The following is a 21,441-nucleotide window of genomic DNA, read 5'->3' on the forward strand; positions in this document are numbered from 1 at the left end:
CATTTGTTAGAGACTGGCTTTCTTCCTCCTCTGTCAAAGACTGACCGTGTAACTGTCGGGTGATTTCTGGTTTGTCTTTTTCTATTCTAGTCATTGAGGCGGTGTCTCTTTCTGTGCCACTACCACACTGTTTTAATTGCTTCCACTTTGTATAGAACTTGAACCTCTCTGGTTAAATCTGTCCCTAGATTTTTTTGCAACTGTAAATGGGATTTCTTAATTTCTTTCTGCTGCTTCATTATCAGTGTGTAGGAATACAACCAATTTCTGTACTTTGCTTTTGTATCCTGTGACTTTACTGAATTCACTTAACAGTTCTGGTAGTTCTGGGGTGGAGTCTTGGTCTTCTACACATGGCGTCATGTCATCTGCCAATAGAGTTTTACTTCTTACTAATTTGGATCTTTTATTTATGTTGTCTAATTACTGTGGCTGAGATGTCCAGCACCAGGGGAGGGAAGGGGGCTGACGGTGGACACCTTGTCGTGGGGGGGGAAACGCTCGTGGGTCTTCCCCTCTGGGTAGGACGCTGGCTGTGGTTTTTCACACATGGCTTTTGTTATGTTGACGTTATGTTCCTCTGAGACCTACCTGGCAGAGGGTTTTTATCATGAATGTTGTGCTTTTCCTGCACTTATTGAACATACGGTTTTAATCCTCTTACTGCTGATTGTTTTGTGAATGTTGAACCCTCCTTGCATCCTGGGAACAAATGCCGCTTGACGGGCGCGTGAGTTTTTAATGTATCATTCGACCTGGTTTGCTAGTCTTTTGTTGAGGAATTTCGCATCTACGTTGATCAGCAATTGTGGCCTCTAGTTCTTTTTATTGTGGTGTCTTGGTCGGATTTTGGCACCAGGATGACACCGCATAGAATGAATATGATAGTTTTCCTTCCTCCATTTTTTGGAATAATTTGAAAAGAATAGGTATTTACTCTTCTTTATAAATATTTGTTTGCTAGAATTTGCCTGTGAGGCCATCTGATCCTGGAGTTTTCTGATTACTGATTCAGTTTCATGGAGGCTACGTAACATGGTAATAAATAGGTCAACCAAGAAATCAAAAAAGAAATAAAAAATTACAACAGTCCAGAATCTTGGTGAGGCAGCAAAAGCTTAGAGGGAAGTTATAAGGGCCGACCTTGAGAAGAAAAACTTCAACCTAACCTTATACCTAAGAAGCCAGAAAAAGAACAAACAAAACCCAAACCCAGCAAAAGGAAGGGAGTAAGACAGATTAGAGCAGAAAGAAAACAGACACTGAAAAACCACAGAACAGGGCAGCCAGGAGCTGGTTCTTTGAAAAGATCAACAAAATCAATAAACCTCTAGCCAGATTCATAAACAAAGAAAACCCACAAGGACCCAAAGAAAGAAATACACTCATGAAAGAGAAGAAGTAACAACCAACACCACAGAAATACAAACAACTGTAACATTAGGAAAACCTATATGCCAACAAATTAGACAACTCAGAAGAAATGGATACATTCTAGAAACACAGAACTTCCCAAAAGTAAGGCGGGAATAGAAATTTTGAGACCAGTTATCAGCAATGAAACAGAATCAGTAATCTGAATTTGTATTTCTAGTTAAGACGTAGCTTATGGGATCCTGCCCTCTGTATTCGACGCCTGTGTTCACAACCCTTCCCGGATGGAGCTTTAATGGAAATGACCCCAAATTCGCAGACACTCGGCATCACACGCACATCCTGCAGGCAGAGGGCGGTGCCACTTGTGGGTCAGGCTCACCGTGCGGCACGACGCAGCCCAGACGCCCCAACACAAGGAGACCGGACAAGAAGTCCCAGGTAGATCCTCAAAAGGACCCTTTATTTTAAATGCAGATAGTACCATACTTCTTCAAAATAATTTATAACCATTAACTGCCTCTTAAATATATACTCTTCTAAATGAGGCCTTCTGAAGTTAAAAGTAATGTGGATTCAGTTTGTTTAAAATTACTTAGGACATGATAGTAGACGTAAAAAAAATTTGTTTCCTACGAAATCCTTCTAAAAAAGGAAATCATGACCAGTTCCTGATCAAACACAACTCCGTTATTAAAGGAATTAAGAAGAAGCATAAATAAGTTTGAACAGAAACGTCAGTTTCCTGGGTTTGTCCTCCTGTACACACCTGACCCTTTGTAGAGTTAAAACTGTGCTCTAGTTTCTCACCATAAGCAAGAAATTCCTTAGCAGCTCAGAAACGATGGGAACGTCTTGGTAAAAGGCATGTCCTCGCTGTCGGCCGAGGGCTCCGGGCCCGCTCCCAGGAGAGCTGCTCTCGCAGCCTCGCTCACAGGGGAATGGCCACTCCGGCCACGGTGCCCCATCAGCCTTCCAGACGCCACCGCTGCGGGGAGGAGCCGTCGCAGATCGCCATGGCCACAGAGCCTTTGTGACCCAGCGGGTCCATGGCTCTCAGGCACTGGCCCACCGACACCTGGTACAGCCGCTCGCTCCTCTGCAAACAGGCGGCAAGAACCCGTCACCGGGAGCGGCTGCGCCCGGGACCCCAAGGAGAGGGGCCGCGCCCGCCCTCAGCCCGATGGGTCTCCCCTCCCCCTCCTACCCCGAAGGTCCACTGCTGCGACCCTCCGGAGCCATGACACTTCATGAGTCGGGGCGGGTCCGACGAGCGAGTTTCTGACACATCCAGGCAAAGGAGGTTATTTAGGACCAGCTCGTGCTCTTCATTATAAATCCAGACCTAAGGGAGAAAGTAAAAGCCCACAGCTCCAAGGTCTGCATCAACAGGTCACGTGGGCGTGGGGGAAGCCGGGCTGCTCTGTGGAAAGACCCAGGGCCCTGGCCCGCAGAGGCAGCCCCAGCCCCGCCATCTGCAAGTGGAAGGGACGTCTCAAGTGGGAACTGCGTTGCCTCCTCGCGACCCACTCCGAGTGCTGCAGCCTTGAGACTCGACGCCGAGCAGCCGAGACGGCCGTCAGCTGCAGATCAGCCTGACCCGACCGTTGCTCAGGCACAGGTTACGTAACGGCGGGAACGGACGCCCGGCGGTGAGGCGCTGCAACGCTGGGAGACTGGATTCAGACACAGCTCGGTGGGGACCTGGGCCCTGCGCCGCAGAGGCCCCGTCCTCCCTGGAAGGCAGGCGCTCCCGACGGTGAGCGGAAGTAGGAAAGATGGACAAAAGAGACAAAACCCCAAGAACAGTTACGTGACGTGATCCCCGAAGTCAGTCCTGACTCCAACCGTATCATTTAAGAGAAGTCAGATGAGAACCTTCACGTCCACCCACCCCCTCAGGGGTGGCCATGGGCAAGTTCAAGCTCCCTTCACGGAAGGAGCCCGAGCCGCCGCTCACCTGACTGGGGTCACGGTAGTCACATGCTTTCAGCACCACCAGGCCTCCTTTCTGACTCGGGCGGCCCTGGGCCACCAGACACTTGCTGGTCTGGAGGTGGTAGAGCTGTAAAAGGAGAGACGGCTCTGGTCAGCAGGTGCTGGATGGAGTGTGAAAATACGACTCCAAAGGTACGACTTTCAGAGGTGGTAAAAACGTAAGCACTTCTTTATTCCTAAACTCTAGCTCCGGTACCTAAGGGTATCACAGGAGACTTCACGGTTCTAGGCGATTTGAACAATATATGTGGGCAGATTCTAACCTACTAGAGTGGAGGGAGGAAACGAAAACCTCTCTGCCCTCCAGAACCTCAAGAGGACATCGAGGCAATGAGACCAAAGGTATAAGCCAGACGGCACAAGACTGAACGTATGACCCAAGCTAAGCTGGGCCCGGGTCAGGGACCGCGCAGGGGCGTGTAGTTTGGGTAAAGGTCACAGCCACGTGGGCAGAAGCCAAACGTATTGTTACTTTACACACAAAGTCAAGTGTGCGTGTTTTCCATTAAGAGGCCAAGAAGGGCAAAGCTCTGGGCTACTTTAGCCACTGAGGCACAGCTGCAGCGTGAGGTCCTGAGCCGCCCTGTTAACGCGAGAGGGAACTGCGCCACGATCTGGGTGTCCGTACTTTCAGAGCGAATCTGAGAAATGATTCAGGAACGAGGTCTGATTTTACGGCCACACCCCTAAAATCTGAACGTGACAGGAAACTGTGAGGGAACCCCTTGAGAAATAAGAGAGCGCACCGAAAGACACACCCGTCTCTCACCCGCTCTCCCACCGACTCCCATTTCTCCTTTTCTCTTCCTTGGGGGACTGGTCTCCGCCCCCCAGAGGCTGCACAGTCTCCTCCATGCTTTCCCTTGCACATCGCAGGGTCGCATTTACATCAGCCTCCGGACCGTTCCTCAGGGCTTCCCACCCGAGTGGAGGAAGCCCCCACAGCGGGAAGACCCCGGAAGCAGGCTGACGTCTAGTACTACCATCACATCGAGGCTTCTCAGGAGGCGGGCTAGAGCCCTTCCTTACCCGTCCTCGCTGAAGCACTTTGGGGCGCTTCGGCCCTCTGTTGATAAAAATGGGCTGCTGGGGTTTGGCATTGGGCCCGGATATCTGCATCTCAGGGTAAACGTTATCCAAATACCATTTAAACGATTTACAGCCCAACTTCCTCCTCAGCTCCACACGCTCACTGATGTTCCCGTAACTTTTGGTCCTCAGGTCAGGTCTTAAGGAGAAATACTGCTCCTGAATTTGAAAAAGATAAGCAAAAAATAAGAGAATGCTTTTTTGTTTAAAATAAATATGATCAATTACACCTGGGGTTTACAGAACTGAAAAACAATGGATTATCAGCCACAGTATTTTCCACGCCAGTGTTTTCTTGACGTTGCCAGAAAATGTCAACCCAAAGCCGTCACACAATGAGGTCCGTTGTTGACAAGAAGACGTCCTACATTCTAAGATACGTCCTGGTCTCAGGAACGGCCACACGAGCCGAAGTGAGAGGCCGCTCCCCAACGGTCAGGACGGAAGACTCGGGGCGGGGCGTGGGCGAGACGCAGCTCGGGCTTGCCGGGAGAGGAGTGAAAATGTGTGTTCCCTCTCTAACAGTAACACGCTGTGAACAGTCACACTGCTTACAGCTGTGCAACAAGTCTTTTCAGGGGCTAGAACACAAGTGAGCCGAATTCTCTTCGCTGCATTCAACCTGGTATTCTGTTGGCTAAATACAGTTTTAAAAATGTGTGTGTGAAAATAATACAGTTTAAGAGAATTACAGTTCTTCTTTTCTGATACCGTGCCAGAACACTAACCTTTCAACCGTGTCATGGAGCTTTCCTACTGTTGCATTAAAATCTGCCCCGTTTTGTTCCATGGACGGATCCTTTCCCCATCCAAGACATGCTTCCAAAGAATGACAAATTCCAGTATTAAAAAAACTTGTTTCACAAATAGTCCTAATCGCCTCAGAAAAGTGTGTCAGTACTGGAAGCTACTAAGCTCGCAGGGTTGGATACAAGTTTTCCAAAACTGTCATTTTCACCTGAAGGCTTGAATTGTATCATTTGCAACAAAGGCTCAGTGGAAGTGAGAGGCTCGGCTGGTTCCCTTCTGAGACTCTCTGCCAGGCGTCCACCCAGAAACCACCGCGGCTGCGAGTCGCTCCTCCCTCCGCTTCCGCACGAGGGGCGAGTCCAGCTCACGGCTCACACAGCTGCAGCGCGACGCGCTCTGTGCACCGTCAGCACGGGCAGTGCGGCAGGTTCTGGACTAATCCGACTGTGAACACAGCTCTGACCCAGCAAAGCTCCGAGAAGGGCGGCCAGGATTCACGCGGGTCTGAGAGGGCCGCCCGGGGACGCTGGGACTCCGAGCGAGCGCTGACCGGCGGGGGCGGGGGGAGGCGCTCGGGGCTCAGGGGAGGGAGGAGACCCGCGCTGTGGGAGGCGCATGCCCCCCCGAGGGCGGGGTCGTCTTCCTGCGTCCCCCCTCCATCTCGACTCCCCCAAACCTACCACGGAGCCTGGTACAGAGCAGATGCTCAAATGCTCGTTTGAAAAAATCATCTGTACACAATGTTCACAGCAGGACTTTTCTATCTCACGAAAGGATAAGATGTGGAGTATCACTGGTGGTAAAAAAGAGTGAAGTACTGATACACAGTGTGGTGTGGACGAACCCCAAAACAGCACGCTAAATAAGACAGTCACACAAGGCCACGTGCGGCAGGAAGTGTCCTGAACAGGCAGACCCAGGGAGTCAAGAGGCCAGCCAGGGGCTGTCTAGGGCTGCGGGAGATCAGGGGTGATCAAATGGCTTGTGAATTTTCCCTCAGTAAAGCTGCGACCCGGGAAGTATCACGGGGTGCGCGCCGCAGGAGGGACACACTGCACACGCGGAGCCAGAGGTGACAGGACCCTCATGAGAACCCCAGGGGCCACGAGAAGGAGCCACGCTCCGTGGGAGTCACAGGAGAGGAATGAAGACGTTGAAGAGAGCATTTCTTCTGGGGTTGGCCGACTTTCCTTTCACAGAGTGGCCACGGGGGGAATTAAGAGTCACAACCAAAAAGGAGAGAGAGAAGAAAATAGGGAGAGAAGGCCCCGACGCAAGGTCATCCCAACAGAAAGGCCCCAGAGTGATGAGACCAGGAACCAGGGCCCGGAACGCTGTGACCCCTCACCTTGTACTCGTCCAGCCAGACGTGGGCCAGCCGCAGGGAGTTGTGGGTCATGGTGTCCTGGCCTTCAGGAGAGCCATAGGGCCGCCTTTTTCGGAAAATGTGTCCGACTCTAGAGCAAGGGATGATGAAGAGTTTACCTCCACACATCCAGATCTGGTCAGGAGCAAAACAGGAGTTAATGGTTGCCGCCATCGCCGTGAAATCACTGTGTGCGTTTTCATGAAACCACTGTTAGGCATCCACGAGACTTTGCAAGCTGTCACACAGAACTGTCAAGTGTAAGCAAGTCAAAGAATGCCTTAAAAAAAAAACTGTCTTCATGATTAAAAAGAAACTAAATTCTAAAACGATGTAATTCTTTTGCTGCCGTGTGTCTATACCACACCTTCCATATGCTCTGCTGCCTGAACAGATCAGGGAACTTGACGCTCAGGGACAGGGCACGCGGACTGGCTGGCCCCATAATTTCAGTTTACTGGTACTTTTTAAATAAAACGTACAGAATAACTCCAGATTAAGATTCAAACGGTATCAGGGCACCTGGGGGGCTCAGTCAGTTAAGCGTCCAACTTTGGCTCAAGTTATGATCTCCTATAGTTCAAGGGTTCAAGCCCCACGTCGGGCTCTGTGCTGACAGCTCAGAGCCTGGAGCCTGCTTCAGATTCTCGGTCTCCCTCTTCCTCTGACCCTTCTCCCACTTGCGCTCTCTCTCTCTCTCAAAAATAAATATTAAAAAAAATTTTTTAAAGATTAAAAAGATATTAGTTCTTGTCTGAATTTTGCCCTTGACTACTTGGGTATTTTAGTTTTTGTGGGATTCCATTACTTTATCTTCAAAATAAGAAGACTGAACTAATGATATCTGTTATTCCTCTCAACTTCAGAATCCTATAGAGATTATATAGGAGAAACTGCCTTTTAAAAACCTGCTGGTCACTATGTGGCACACATACCATGAGGACAGGGACCCTGCTGTGGGGGTAGGGCTGCCTGCGGCTTCCGAAGCCTACACGCTTTCCGCTGCCCTGGTTCAGTCCTCTGCAAAGACTGCCGCCCCCAACTCTAGCGCTGGAGGGGAGAACTGATCATGAAACGGGAGTCCTTCCTCAGCCCGCAGGCACTGGTACGTAACGAAGGTCCCAATAGCTACTTCTGAGCGTGGAACACAGAGCTACTGCTGGTTTCCCCGGGAGAGCTGGTGTGAACCAGGATGGTGTTGGGAATCCGATCACCCTGGATATATCCAGGTTAGCAAATAAGATTAATAAACTGACCAGGAGCACAACTCCAGATTAAATGCATATTTAGACATCTGAAATGATACCCAGTCATCACTGCCTTCCCTTTTAAATTCTTATAAAATAAGGCTGCTTAAAAGCTTTCCACGCTTTGAGTGGGTATTATCAAATCACAGATTATGATAAAGTAGCATCCGTTAACGACACTTTGTTAACAAAGGTAATCAAAGAAAATTTACAGAAAATAGGAGCTCGTAGATGAGAGTGATACACAGTGATATTCTGCAGAGTAAATAACAGGAAACCATTACCCGGAACGAGATTTCTAAGTTTTCTCCTCCCCAGATATCCATGCCACTGTCGTACTGCCCAAGTTCATTGAAATAGTGTCTGTTCATGGCGAACAGGCCTCCAGCCATTGTAGGTGACCTAGAAAAGGAAACAGTGTACCAGTTCTACAGGCTCAATTACCTACTTTGTTTTAAAAAATTCAGTGCACCTTGGGAACATCACTAATAAAAACAAGATGAACTAATACAAAACATTTTATCTAACATCAGGGAATGAGCTGGCCTGCATCATCGAATTTTCTAGACTGCCAATGATCTATACCACGTATCTGGCAGACGAAGGCTACTTTTCTAAGCAACAAAGGTACCTCTCAAATTATAACCAGTGTTGCTAGAAGCACACCAGGGAGGAGCTCAGTCCTGCTGATGGTCTCACGCAGCCACTGGGATAAAAACCAGACTCCAGACCTGCCAGGGGAGACCACACAAACCGACTGCATCAAATGGCCTAGACCAGTGGCTTTCAAATAGGACAAGACTGTCCCCAAACACTTCATTAATGTCCAGGGATGATCTCAGCTGTCCCAGCGGGTGTGTGTCAGGGGCGGGTTCCTGCCAGCATCGGACGGGCTGAAGCCAGGCGTGCTGCTGCGGTTCCTAAAACGCACAGCAGAGCCCTCACCCCACGGAAGCCTCTGGCCCCGAATGTCAACACTGTCAGGACTGAGAGACTGACTGAGAGAAAGGAGGAGGCTGGCCCTCAGAGACGCACGGACAGCTGCCGGCTGTGTCCCCTTCTGAAATGGAGTTAAGGTCGTGGTGGGCTCCAGCATCCCAAGCTGCCTGCCGGGAGTGAAGCAAAATCTCTCTGCAGGGAGAAAACCATCCCAGGTATGAATGCATTTCCATAATTTTTCATGACCAGATCTGTTACCAAACAAAAATAAGCAACCAACCCAACACCAGGCAGGCAGGCAGGCAGATAGGTCCCATGAGAGAAAAACAAGAGAAACAATCTACATCAGAAGCAGATGTGCAGGGGTTTCTTTTTTTCTCCTTTGAAAAATTTTTAATGTTTATTTTTGAGAGAGAAAGAGACTGCGAGCAGGGGAGGGGCAGAGAGAGAGCAAGACACAGAATCCGAAGCAGGCTCCAGGCTCCGAGCTGTCAGCACAGAGCCCGACGCGGGGCTCAAACCCATGAACTGTGAGATCATGACCTCAGCCAAAGTGGGACGCTTAACTGACTGAGCCCCCCAGGCACCCCTGTGCAGGGGTTTCAAACAATGCTATTATCAGGCAGAGACTTTAAAATAACTGCTCAATATATTCAAGGATAAAAGACAAGATGCAGAATTTGGCAGGCGAATAGATACAATCAACAAAGAAACCAAACTTAATGCATGTCTGAAAACCGGCGACGAAGAGAAGAAGTTGAATCAGCCAACGGAGCGGCTGCCTTCAAGACCAAGACCGCCGCTGGCCTCTCAGCACCACGGTGGGGGCCACACGGTCGTGCTCTGACCCTACAACGCCCCAAGGGAGTCTGCCCACCGGCCTGGGACTGGGCCCCCATACAGGTCGCCTCCGAATAGCAGCGGAGTGAAGACATCCTTACAGAGAGAGAGGCGTGATCGCCAGAAGGTCTGACCAAAAGAAGTACATTTCAAATGGAAATAACCGCAGGTGGGCGTGTGCAGACGCAGAGTGAGCAGAGGCACGTGCCAAGGGAGATGGTGGGTAAACCTAATGAGTGCCGGTCACATAAAAATGTCTTCTAGTTAAAACACACACACACTTCAACGATGTAACTTGAGGGGCAGAACCTGGAGACGAACATTGTGAGATCCCTGCATTGTCTAAGTCCCACTTAGTCATGTCACACTTCGACAAATCAAGGATGCACACGGCGCACTCTCTGGGGAGAGCACTGGAAGAACGGGATGGAGGAATGTATGACATCTAATAACAGGGTGGCAGTTGGGAACAGAATAAAAAAAAATCCAAACTCAAGACCAAAAGAAAGAGAACAGGAAAAAAGCCAGAGAACAGACAGAATGCAAATAGGAGCACTGTAATCACAAACACAAAATACAAGAAGTATGGAATGGAACCAACTAAATTAAAGTTTTTCATGCTGGTTCAACCACAAATCAGAATACAAAACCAACTAAAGAACCACAGAAAGACTGACGGCAAAAGGGAAGTTACACAACACAAATATTAAAACAAAACTACCATTGCCCTATTAAGGTCACACTCTAACGCAAAAGTTTTACTGTTCTCAAAGTCTGGAATAAATAGGTTTCATTTAGCAGAAGATTTAATAATTCTAAATTTTCATACATCCATTAAGACAGCCTCAAAATACCTGAAGGAAATACTTAAAGAACTACAACAAGAAATAAATACACAATTGTAATGGGAAACTTTAATATGCCATGTATTTTTTTTTGGTTTATTCATTTATTTTGAGAGAGAGCGCGCGCAAAAGCAGGAGAGGGGCAGAGAGAGAAAATCTAAAGCAGGCTCCACACTGTCACTGCAGAGCCCCATGTGGGGCTCGAACTCACGACAGGACACATGGGCTCATGACCTGAGCCAACAAAATCATGAGTTGGATGCTTAACCAACTGAGCCATCCAGGGACCCATAATAGACCATATGTAACAACTAATATAACACGTCAATTAAAGAATAAACGTGTAACAGCCCTCATCACAGTGGGCGCTGCATAACGCACACAACTGTTGAATCACTATGCTGCGCCTCTGAACCACACCACGCGTCAGCTACGATTCCGTAAGTTTTCTAAACGAAGTCTGGAATATGTGAATAATGAACTTGACCAAAGCGACCCAGACTCCACATTTCTAACAACCACAGAAAATACCAGTTTTCCAGGCACACAAGAAACATTTACAAGTTACTCATGCGCTTGACCATAAAGCAAATCTCCTCAATTTTAACAGAATTGAAATCCTGGCTTAAGCCATGAATACACAATTATAAAATCCTCATGTCTGGAAAATAATAAATGGGGTGCTTAATAACCTATGGATTGGAGAAGACTTCACAATCAAAATATTTTAGAAGAAATGATAAAAATGATAGATCATGATCTGTGGGATGCCGTGAAGACCAGAAGAAAGTCTTGAATGCATGTATTAGGAGGAAAAAGGATGAAAGACTTAAAATCTAAACACCCAGCAGGGGCGCCTGGTGGCTTAGTCAGTTGAGCATCCGGCTTCGGCTCAGGTCATGATCTCACGGTTCATGGGTTCGAGCCCCGCATCGGGCTCTGTGCTGACAGCTCAGAGCCTGGAGCCTGCTTCAGGTTGTGTGTCTCCCTCTCTCTCTGACCCTCCCCTGCTCGCACGGTCTCTGTCTCTCAAAAATAAATTAAAAAACATTAAATTTTTTTTTTAAATTAAAAACTAAATAAACACCCAGCTTAAGCAGTGAGCAGCCCTGGCACCATGTAAGTGAAACAGCTCACATGAGAAAGCGGGGGAAAGCGGCACCAGGAGAAAGAGCCCCACCGTCCCTATGGTCGGTACAAGGAGCGTCAGGAGATGCCATCAAAGTCAGCAAGTGACTGCCTTCTCCAAGCCACACAGCACAGAAACCCCACTCCACGCCCGGGAGACAGAGTGGAAGGCAAGGACATAACGAGCAGAATCTTCACTTTTCCCACAGAAGAGGACCTGAGTCTGTTCGACAGGGAGGACAGGAGTGGGTCCATCTGTCACCTAGAGTTAACGGAGCAAGAAACAGAAGACCCCAAATAAACAGTCGCAGGAGCTGGCCTCTGGGGAGATGGCGGAGGCGGCACGGGGAAGGCTCGGTCAGCCACTCTTCATCCTCAGCGGACCACTGTGTTACTGAATACGTCTCTGAATAACAGTATTTTTTATAAAAAAGGGGAGGGGGGACACCTGAGTGGCTCAGTTGGTTAAGGTTCCAACTTCAGCTCAGGTCATGATCTCTCGGTCCGGGAGTTCGAGCCCCACGTCGGGCTCTGTGCTGATAGGTCGGGGCCTGGCGTCTGCTTCAGATCCTGTGTCTCCCTCCCTCTCTGGCCCTCCCCTGCTCGCACTGTCTTTCTCTATATATAGCAAAATTAAATAAAAATTTAAGAAATCTTTTTAAAAGTATTAAAAAGAAACCCAATGCTGACGACAAAGTGAAACAGGCAAAACCTGGTGAGTGCGCCAGCACCGTCATCACACCGCGCAGGCTCCACCTTCTCACAAGGACAGCAGGGACAGCCGGAAAGGAGAGGACGAGGTGGAGTGACCGCCACCGTCTGCCCCGGCCACAGGACGTGAGGGGGCAGGGACCGTCCCCGGGCGCACCCACCGGGGGCTGGCTGAGCTCATGAGCGGACACGGAAGACACCGTGGCGCCCTGCCGCCGACCACGCCAGGCTGCTGCTGCGCACGAGGGCGCCTTCTCCAAAGCGACGCTGAGTAAGAGCAGCAAGACAGGAGCCCAGTGGCTTCATTTCACACGAAGTCCCCAAACAGGCGACCCACTACACTGTGCTGCGCAGAGGTGGGGAGAGTAAGGGCAGGCGCGGCAACAATGACCACGGCCCGGGGTGGGGGCGGTGGGCAAGCGGAGTGCAGAGGGCAGCCGGGTGCTGCGTGTGGGCCTGGGTGACGGCACGGGGGTTCAGATTTCAGCCATTTACTAAGCTGCGTGCCCAACACATACACGTGCACGCATAGGTCTCACGTGCGCTGTTTTTCCACCGGAAGAAAACGCAAACCGTAGGTCCAAAGACCTTAGAAAGGAGAAACCCCGACAAACCTCTGAAATCGACATGAGAAATCCAGAACAGAAAGTACGGAGTAGCAGAGAAGCGGCGCTGCGGGGCTGAGCACAGGGGGTAGGGCGGAGGCAGCCCGCACGCTGGGACCCGAGCCAGTGCCGCAGGGGTCCGCCCTGAAGGTGGCAACCAGAGCCCCATCTCAGCACCGCGCTTCCCGGCGCGGCGAACCGCACCGCCACCCAGGGCCCTGCAGGGTCACCCCGGGCCCTGCCGATGCCGCTGGCCAGCCCTGCTGGGCGGGAAAAATCCTCCCAGGGCCCCACGCGTGAACTCCGCGAAGCGCTCAAGAGCGTTTAACAGACAAATGAAGCCATCGCTTCTGTTCCCTGCAAAAAGGGATCATCTTAGAAATATTCGTTCCTCTTTGGAAGAGGTGCCGACAGGGGGGTTCGAATCCGCAGGAGCCTCACTTGATGGGTGCGGTGGCTCCTTCTGGTCCTCCAAGCTCAGAAAGGGGCACAAGGTCCCACTTGAAGTGCAGCCCCCAGTTGAACCCTCCGCGCACGACGGGCGACGAGCTGTAGGCGAGCGTGTCCGCACTGATGATGTCGATGACGGGGCACACGACGGTCCGCGGGTCCGCCCGGATGGCGGCCAGCAGGGGCTGCAGCCACAGCACGTTCACCTCGCAGTGGCTGTCCAGGAACACCAGGACCTCTCCTGCAGAGGCAAACGACAGGCCACCATGTCGCTGGCACGGCGTGTGGTACAGCCAGCCACTCCCAGCCCCGCTGCCAGCCTGGGCCCGAAGCCGCTGCCGCGAGGAGCAACCAACACATCCCATCGTCCTCACGGCTGAGGCGGAGTCTCAGGGGCCGGGTCTCTGGACAGGAAGGTGGGGAGTGTGGCACAAGGACAGTGGCCCTCGTTGTGCACACATTTTACTACAGTGACTGCGGTCAAACCACCTCTGCCCTCAGTAAACGGAGGACAGAGAACGTATTTTCACTGGTGACTCAGACACGTGGCTGCCATTATTGCTGACTGCCACACCGCAGCGGTCCTCTCGGGAGGGAGGGAGGCGAGGACCCCTCTGCCACAGCAGCGATACGGCCCCCTCCTCCCTTGGGGCCCCCACTCGGCTGCCACGTTCTCTTTCCTGTCTTCCGTCCTCCAGATCCCCAGCCTCGCTGGCTGTGGCGGCTCAGAGCCGACGGGACATCCTGCCTCCTAGTTCGTAAGATAGAAATCATGAAGACTCCATCCTGCGTTTTTACCGTGCTGCAAGAGTACACAGGGAACACAGGAGAGGTCCCTACAAGGGAATGACCCCCCACCAACCAAAGTGCCCGAATTTTCAAATTACCTTCCTGGTTTTGGGGTTTTTTGGCCTTACCCATGTAACTACCTGCAATATCATTCATCTAACGTTTTAAAACTGATTCATTTAAGTAAATTTATTTTAACTGGAAACGTTTATCAAGATCATAAATGAAAATCAGGATCACTAAGCTTACAGACGTCATCATAAAAAGAAATATAATCGCTGCAATGTAACTGAGGACTAACCAGAGACATGTCCTACAGAAGACTAAACGTGATACCTGTTCTTTCTTTTTAAAAGGGGCCATGAGGGACATGAGTATACGCCAGAAAGGTTTTAAGGACAGATTAGTAAACTGGAGACTTAATCTTTGATGGAATCAGAAGGATTGAGAGGGAATTTTAAAGTACCTTTACAGTTTTGTTAAGTCATTTATTCTTTTTTTTTTTTTTAAGATTTTATTTTTTAAGTCCTCTCCACACCCAACACGGAGTTTGAACTTACAGCCCTGGAGATCAAGAGCTGCACGCTCCGCTGACTGAGCCAGCCCGGTGCCCCTGTAGGGCTGTTTTTTATCTTAAAGTCCGTTTCTCCGTGAAAACCCATGAAGCCCTGTCACCAGCACTATGTATCCGTAGGTCAGAAGCACTGGGCATAATTCAAATCAAACGGTTTGGGTGCATATATTTTAAATTCTGTATTAAAAAAATTACAGAAGTTCAGTTACAATTCGTTTTGGACTCTCCTCCTGACAGAAGTAAACAAGGTCCAAACCTACGTGAGGAGCAGTAATTCACGGCCAGGGCCACTGTGAGAACAGACCGGCTCGGACTCCTGAGCTCCACTCCGTGGAGTCTATGTTCTGGGGCAGCGGGGGCTGGCGCCCCGGCGCCCCTGCCCAGCGGACAGCGCCCACTGAAGACCCGGCTCTCCCACAGGCCCCTCGGAGCCAGGCGCCAGCACAGAGGAGGAAAGAGGCGTACCCGTGGCGTGGGCTGCTCCGATCATCCTTCCTCGGATCAGTCCCTCACGCTTCAGGTTTCTTATGACTTTAATTTTTCCAGGGAGGTATTTTTGGACATATTCGTCTAGTTCTCCTTTCAAATCATCTGAAAATAAAGAGCTCCATAATAAAACCACGAGACATATACAAAGACAGGGTTTTTTTTTATAGCTACCCTAAAATTGCATCTGGTACGTCCAATGACAGATCACCGAGTGAACAGCATAGGCTCTTCTGACGCTTTATTTTAAACCAGCGCGCTAGCCCACCCGGCGAGGGAGGAAAAGGAAAGAAACGAAGCGTGAGAACTGAAACACCAGCCAGGAAGAGCCGTCGCCCGTCGCCTCGGAGACTGACTAGCATTTCCACAGCAGCGAGCTCAGCGCTTTGCATAAGGAATGTCTGTCGTTGAGTATTGCAAGTGAATCAGATTTAAAACAAAACCAAAAAATGGGATATAAATGTCTTTTGTTTCAACAAAATTTACTATTGCTCCGTTTCAGAATAGCTGAAACAACTTCTTTTGCGCCAAAAATTATATAGTAACGTTAGTAAACGTGTCTTTTTATTAGTTTAGCATCTTTCAAGGGCACTAAATAATTTTTCTACATTCTAACTTATTTACCTTTAAATTTCATAACTTCAAAGATCATGTAAGAAGTAATTCTTTCCATTATTAGTAGATAAATCATCACAAGTTATCCTGGATTTCTTTTAAATAAAATAGCTATAAACTGAAAAAATACAAATAAAAAAAAATATACCAACACCATCAATTCTACAATTGAGTATTTAGCCAATCTCCTATTTAGTCCAAACTCAAATTCTTGGTTTTTTAACCATTCGTTTTTGCAATTAAGTTTTGTTTTCTATTAACCTTTCTAAATGCTCTCCTGTGCTATTTCAATATTTACCAAGGTTTAACCATTTTGCTCCCACTGGGCTCCGTGGACATTCCTCACTTTGAATATTTAACTGGTAGACCAATTCTGTTGTTGGTAAGAGGTGCTTAATAAACTCCTGAGTGATGAAGAGATACGTCACCGGCACACAGTGTATCAGCGTGCCTCTGCGGCTTGCCGCGAGGAAAAGAACAGAAGGTCTGTAGCGCTGAGGCCTAACTTCAACGCTACCACTTAACCTTGGGGTTTCTAGGGGACCTTGATCAAATTACTTAGTAGTTCCTCTTCTATAAGATGAGGATACAATCTCTCTCTCAAGAAAGTGGAGAGCCAAATGTGTAGCGTCAAGAAAAAGCCTTCCATCCTGGGGTGTGGAGGGGGGGGGACTCAGTTGGTTAACCTTCAACTCGATTTGGCCTCACGTCATGATCTCAAAGCTTTGAGATCCAGTCTGGTGCTGTTACCTCGAAGTCGGCTTGGGATTCTCTTACCCTCTCTCTCTGTCCCTCCCCTACTCACGTGGATGCACATAGGCACTCTCTCTCAAAATAAACAAACATTAAAAAAAAAAAAAGTCAGAGAGATGAAAACGGGGAACAGAGTCAGTAATACTGTAGTAACACTGCCCGGTGACAGACAGGGACCACACTTCCTGTCCTGAGCACCCAGCAGTGTATAGAAGAACTGTTTAACCAACGTGTAGTTCAACTAAAACTACTATAACACTATGTCAACCATACCTCAGTAATAAATTTTAAAACAGAAAAGTGTATAATGTATGTACTGAATCATGAAACACTGGCATTCAGCGATCAGCTAAGAGCTATCACGATACAATCCACTTTTATGTGGGGACAGTTGGTGTAACACTTATTAGATAAATAGAAGCCAAGGCATTAGGCTGAGTGAAAAAAGCCAATCTTGAAAAGTCACATTCTGCATGATTCTATTTATGTAATGATTCTTGGAAAGACAAAAGCACAGGGATTGGGACAAAATCAGAGACTTGGGGAGCCGGATCAGGGATGGGGTGGGTCGGGGAGATGGGTGGTGGGAATGTTGACAGGTGGCACAGGGGAGACCTCGGTGGTCAGAGAGTTGTCCATACCTTGATCACAGTGGTGGCTACAGGCATGTACACAGGGGACAAAATGACATGGAACTGTGTACATGCACTGTACCTGCCAAATTTTTGCTTTTGTTCTTTTATAAATTTTTTTACATTTATTTATTTTTGAGTGAGACAGCGTGAGTGGGGGAGCAGCAGAGAGAGAGGGAGAGAGAATCTGAAGCAGGCTCCAAGCTCTGAGCTGTCAGCACAGAGCCCGATGTGGGGCTTGAACCCACAACTATGAGATCATGACCTGAGCCGAAGTCAGACGCTTAACCGACTGAGCCTCCCAGAAGCCCCCCCTTTTCTTTGCCAAATTTCTGCTTTTAAGGTTGTGCTGTAATTATGTTAGAAATAACCAATGGGGGAAATGGGGGTCACAGGCCTCTTCGTAACTTACTGTTACTAATCTATGGCTATTTTGAAATAAAGCAATATTTTAAAAAAGACAAGCCAAGGGAAAAATTTCAAGGACCAGACGTAAATAGCACAGTCTGAAAAAAGATTACAAAGATAATGCTGTTTCATCTCATTGACAAAGAGACACATGTTCATCGTGACCCTGCTGCAACTCTGTGGACGAGGGCTGTGTCCACCACCAATCCCTACGGTCAGCTCTGCGGATGCGCCCGGCCAGGGTCGCCAGCCCGGACCTCCGGTGCCGACCACACGGCCCTTACCGAAGTCACTGTCGTCGTCCACGAGGATGATCTCGTGCAGGAGCCGGGCGGGCGTGCGGTCCAGGACGCTGTGCACCGTGCGGAGCAGGGCAGACAAGGCTTCGTTGTAGAAACAGATGACGACACTGGCCACCGGCAGGTCCGCGGGGTAAGACTTGTCTTTACATCTGTACAGACGTGTGTGAGGAAAGGTGACACCTGAGAAGGCTCACATGTTTTAGCCCGTTATTCACTCAACATTAACTGACCCCTTCAGTGTCTTTCCTACACTGTAACAAAAGTTCTTTTAAAAAGCATTGAAGAATATATCTTGTATCTTACTCAAGAGTTTTACATTAAAAAAATTTTTTTTACATTTATTTATTTTTGAGAGACAGAGAGCACAAGTTGGGAGGACAGAGAGAGAGGAGACACAATCTGAAGCAGCTCCAGGCCCTGAGCCATCAGCACAGAGCCCAATGCCAGGCTTGAACTCATGAACCAAGAGATCATGATCTGAGCCACAGTCAGAGTATGCCACCCTGGTGCCCCAAGAGTTTTACATTTTAATAATTCCTCCCTCCAATATCTGCTGCTCCACTTATTTTTAGATCGATATTTGAAAAACGGGTTTTTTTGGGTAGAGTTTACATAAAAATGTTATTTGTATGAAACCACTACAGTGCTACTTTACAACAGCACTCAGAAGCTAATCATCAGCCTCTCCACAAGAAACGTTCAAAAGAAATTACATAACTTTGTATCTGGAAACCATTTTTTGCCCAACTTTAGAAAAAGATTTGAGTACACTAGGACATAAATCAGGGTAACAAAACAGCTTCTATCGAGCAACTACGTGATAAAAAGGGTTAGGTGGCTTTAAGTAACAGTTATTAAAAAACAACAACAAAAACCTTAGTTTAAAGAATAAAATCTAGAACTCCCAGTCTTGTGCGGCATACAAGCCTTCCAGCATCCAGGCCACGCCCCCCCCCCCCCCACGGTGTCCTTCCGCTACAGCCCCGGTGAGTGCCGTCTGTGCCTTTCCAAGCAGCGTACCCACTCCACCTGTCCCCTGAGCGCGGAGGTGTCCCCACGCACCAAGGTGTCCCCACACGAGAGGTGTCCCCATGCACGGGAGATGTCCTCACCCATGGGAGGTGTTCCCCACGCGCGGGAGGTGAGGTGTCCCCATGTACACGAGGTGTCCCCAGGCACGGGAGGTGTCCCTTGCAAACTGCTCATCCTCTGTGAGGCCTTCCCTGACTGCTCTGGTTTGGGGGTCCCCACTTCACCAATTCCTACCACGGCCCTCGTTCACCACCGCAACTACTCGATTCCGTATCTAACTCCCCGCTAGGGCCAGGGCCCCTCGATCCCGCGCCGCGGCTCACTCCCGCCTTCCCAACACCTAGCACAGTGTCTGGCAAGCAAACGTGCTCAAACAGGGCGCCTGTGGAGTGCCGACCAACCACACGAATGAAAAGCCTTTGAAGCAACGAAAGTCATGAGTGAGAGGATGAGTAAAATTCTCCACTGATCTTTCATCCCCTGAACCAGAGATCCAGTACGTACACACCGAAAACAAACTTGTGCTCAGAAGGCGATCTCTTCGATGCAGTTAGTACCCCCCTCCTTTCCCCAGGATTTTAAATTTCAAGAGCGACACCGCAAGCTCAAGAACACGGTCGGTTAGTGCAGCCTCAGCCCCTGAGGCCCCGGGCGCAGGCAGAGCAGAAACCGGAGTGACGTCACTACCCTTACGGCACCGCGTCATCAAGGCGCATGCGCACACACGAGCTACGTACGCGGCGTTCCGGGTGTCCGGCACGTCTCTATGGTAACCCAAGCGGTTACTGATGAGCATGTTGAAGGCGTGTTTCTGATAGCCCAAGTCTCTCAACTCCTGATCACGTTCGTTAAAAATCATACCTGCAAAGTTTTACCAAAATGAAAGCTTACCAAAATCATACCCGCAAAGTTTTACCAAAATAAAGAAGCTAGACATTTTCCTATCAATGCTTTTAAAATGTCCATACGGCGGTCTAAAAAAGATTAGAAAGTGTATTTCATGAACTGAGGTATTAGTTTCCAATTCTTCATGTAATTTTAAATATTTTCAACTTCATGTATCAGAAAATCACTTAGTCCTAGAAACTGATTTTACTTCTTTGAAACTATGATCAAATGAGGGGCGCCTGGGTGGCTCAGTCGGCTAACCATCCGGCTTCACTCAGGTCATGATCTCACGGTTCATGTGTTGGAGCCCCGCGTTGGGTTCTGTGCTGCCAGCTAGCTCAGAGCCTAGAGCCTGGAACCTGCTTCAGATTCTGTGTCTCCCTCTCTCTCTGACCCTCCCCTGCTCATGCTGTCTCTCTCTCTCAAAAATAAACAAAAAACCAGAAAGAAAAAAAAAAAAAAACTATGATCAAATGAAAAAACTCTTAACATTTCCTTTGTTAATTGCGGATTTTTCAATCTCTCAAAATCTCTTACTTTTACTCCTACATTACTCATTATTTGAGATTTCTAAGGTCAAGATTAAAGTTCTTAAGTTTTAAAGGTAACCAAAACAGTTCATTTATCCCTTAAAATGAAATTGCTAAAACCAGGACTCTAGAATCACAGTATGCAAAAGACATGTACAGGAGCTTCTCACTTCCAAATTGAACAGAATATAACTTCTGGAAAAAAGCTTCCCTTTTATACTGAGATTTTATAAACTCCTATATTTAATATACTCCAGCATCTTAACAATTCCTATAAGTAGAAATCTTATTAGATAGAAGTAATCTCAGCTTACCTCTAAACCCAATGCTCTATGTTCTGTTTAATTAACTCTGCCTTTCAAAATATGTTATACATAGTCAGGTTACCTTTCAACCATTTCTTTCCCTTATTAAATATTGCTAACAATTAAAATCCTCCCCCATAGGTTCCATTTTCTTTCCAGCCACTTAATTTTTCTTTTTTTTTTCTTTTCTATTCTGGACCTTATTACTTTCTCCCAAGTCCTCATAAAATATTGAAGTCAGAAATAGTAAATTAGAATAGAACTCCCCACTGAGTCTGCAGAACCCTAGAACCGCAGCTAGTTCATTAACAAAATAAATTGGTGGGCGAAAATGACCCGTTTCTAACCCCCTGAGCAACACATGACTCAAAGAGCTGGAATGAAAGCTCCAATGATTAAAGACTCCCCCACACTACTAGGACTCCAACACACTTACCCAATTCAGACGAGAATTTCATGTTGTCTTTTTCTGGATCTTCAATCTGATTATCTATCATATCATCAATTCTGTTTACTTTGAACTGTGACTCCAACACTCGACTTGGGCCTCGAGTGAAACGAGGATAGAACTTTTTGGGAAAAGGTCCGTGGGGCCCGGACCCCTTGATGGGCACATTCTTAAGTGGCTGAGTCACTTCGCTGAAGTTGAAATAAATAAAAAGCAAAAGCGTCCAGGTGGCAGATGTGAAAAGGCATCCATAACAGAAATAGCGGACTGTGACACTCCCCATCATAGACCTAGCATCGCTGAAAAGCCATCTTCAATCTCCTGAAAGAGAAGAACA

The 21,441-nt window shown here is 48.3% G+C and overlaps 1 protein-coding gene across 2 annotated transcripts; it reads right to left on the reverse strand.

Moving 5' to 3' along the window:
• Positions 1-1,809: 1,809 nt before the first annotated feature.
• On the reverse strand, positions 1,810-21,441 carry GALNT11 (polypeptide N-acetylgalactosaminyltransferase 11). Of its 2 annotated transcripts, XM_029921201.1 has the most exons (11): positions 21,093-21,441; positions 19,671-19,794; positions 17,884-18,050; positions 15,171-15,296; positions 13,334-13,583; positions 8,109-8,226; positions 6,560-6,712; positions 4,402-4,620; positions 3,335-3,439; positions 2,582-2,719; positions 1,810-2,473 (listed from the first exon to the last, which is right to left on the reverse strand). In XM_029921201.1, exons 1-11 carry the CDS (start codon positions 21,388-21,390, stop codon positions 2,342-2,344), a joined length of 1,830 nt encoding a protein of 609 aa, XP_029777061.1. In that variant the 5' UTR covers positions 21,391-21,441; the 3' UTR covers positions 1,810-2,341. The 2 variants fall into 2 exon arrangements, with proteins under 2 accessions (XP_029777061.1, XP_029777071.1); XM_029921211.1 differs by lacking the exon at positions 15,171-15,296.

Source organism: Suricata suricatta, chromosome 2, assembly GCF_006229205.1.
Source record: "Suricata suricatta isolate VVHF042 chromosome 2, meerkat_22Aug2017_6uvM2_HiC, whole genome shotgun sequence".
NCBI classification, from domain to species: domain Eukaryota; kingdom Metazoa; phylum Chordata; class Mammalia; order Carnivora; family Herpestidae; genus Suricata; species Suricata suricatta.

Bases quoted from the DNA above. Each gene is read 5' to 3' on its own strand.
- GALNT11 (XM_029921201.1), bottom strand. From the start codon at position 21,390: ATGATGGGGAGTGTCACAGTCCGCTATTTCTGTTATGGATGCCTTTTC. The intron at 4,621-6,559 runs GTGAGGGGTCAC...TTTCAAATTCAG, and splicing joins TCTGGCTGGACGAGTACAAG to GAGCAGTATTTCTCCTTAAG. The intron at 2,720-3,334 runs GTGAGCGGCGGC...TTTCTCCCTTAG, and splicing joins ACTACCGTGACCCCAGTCAG to GTCTGGATTTATAATGAAGA.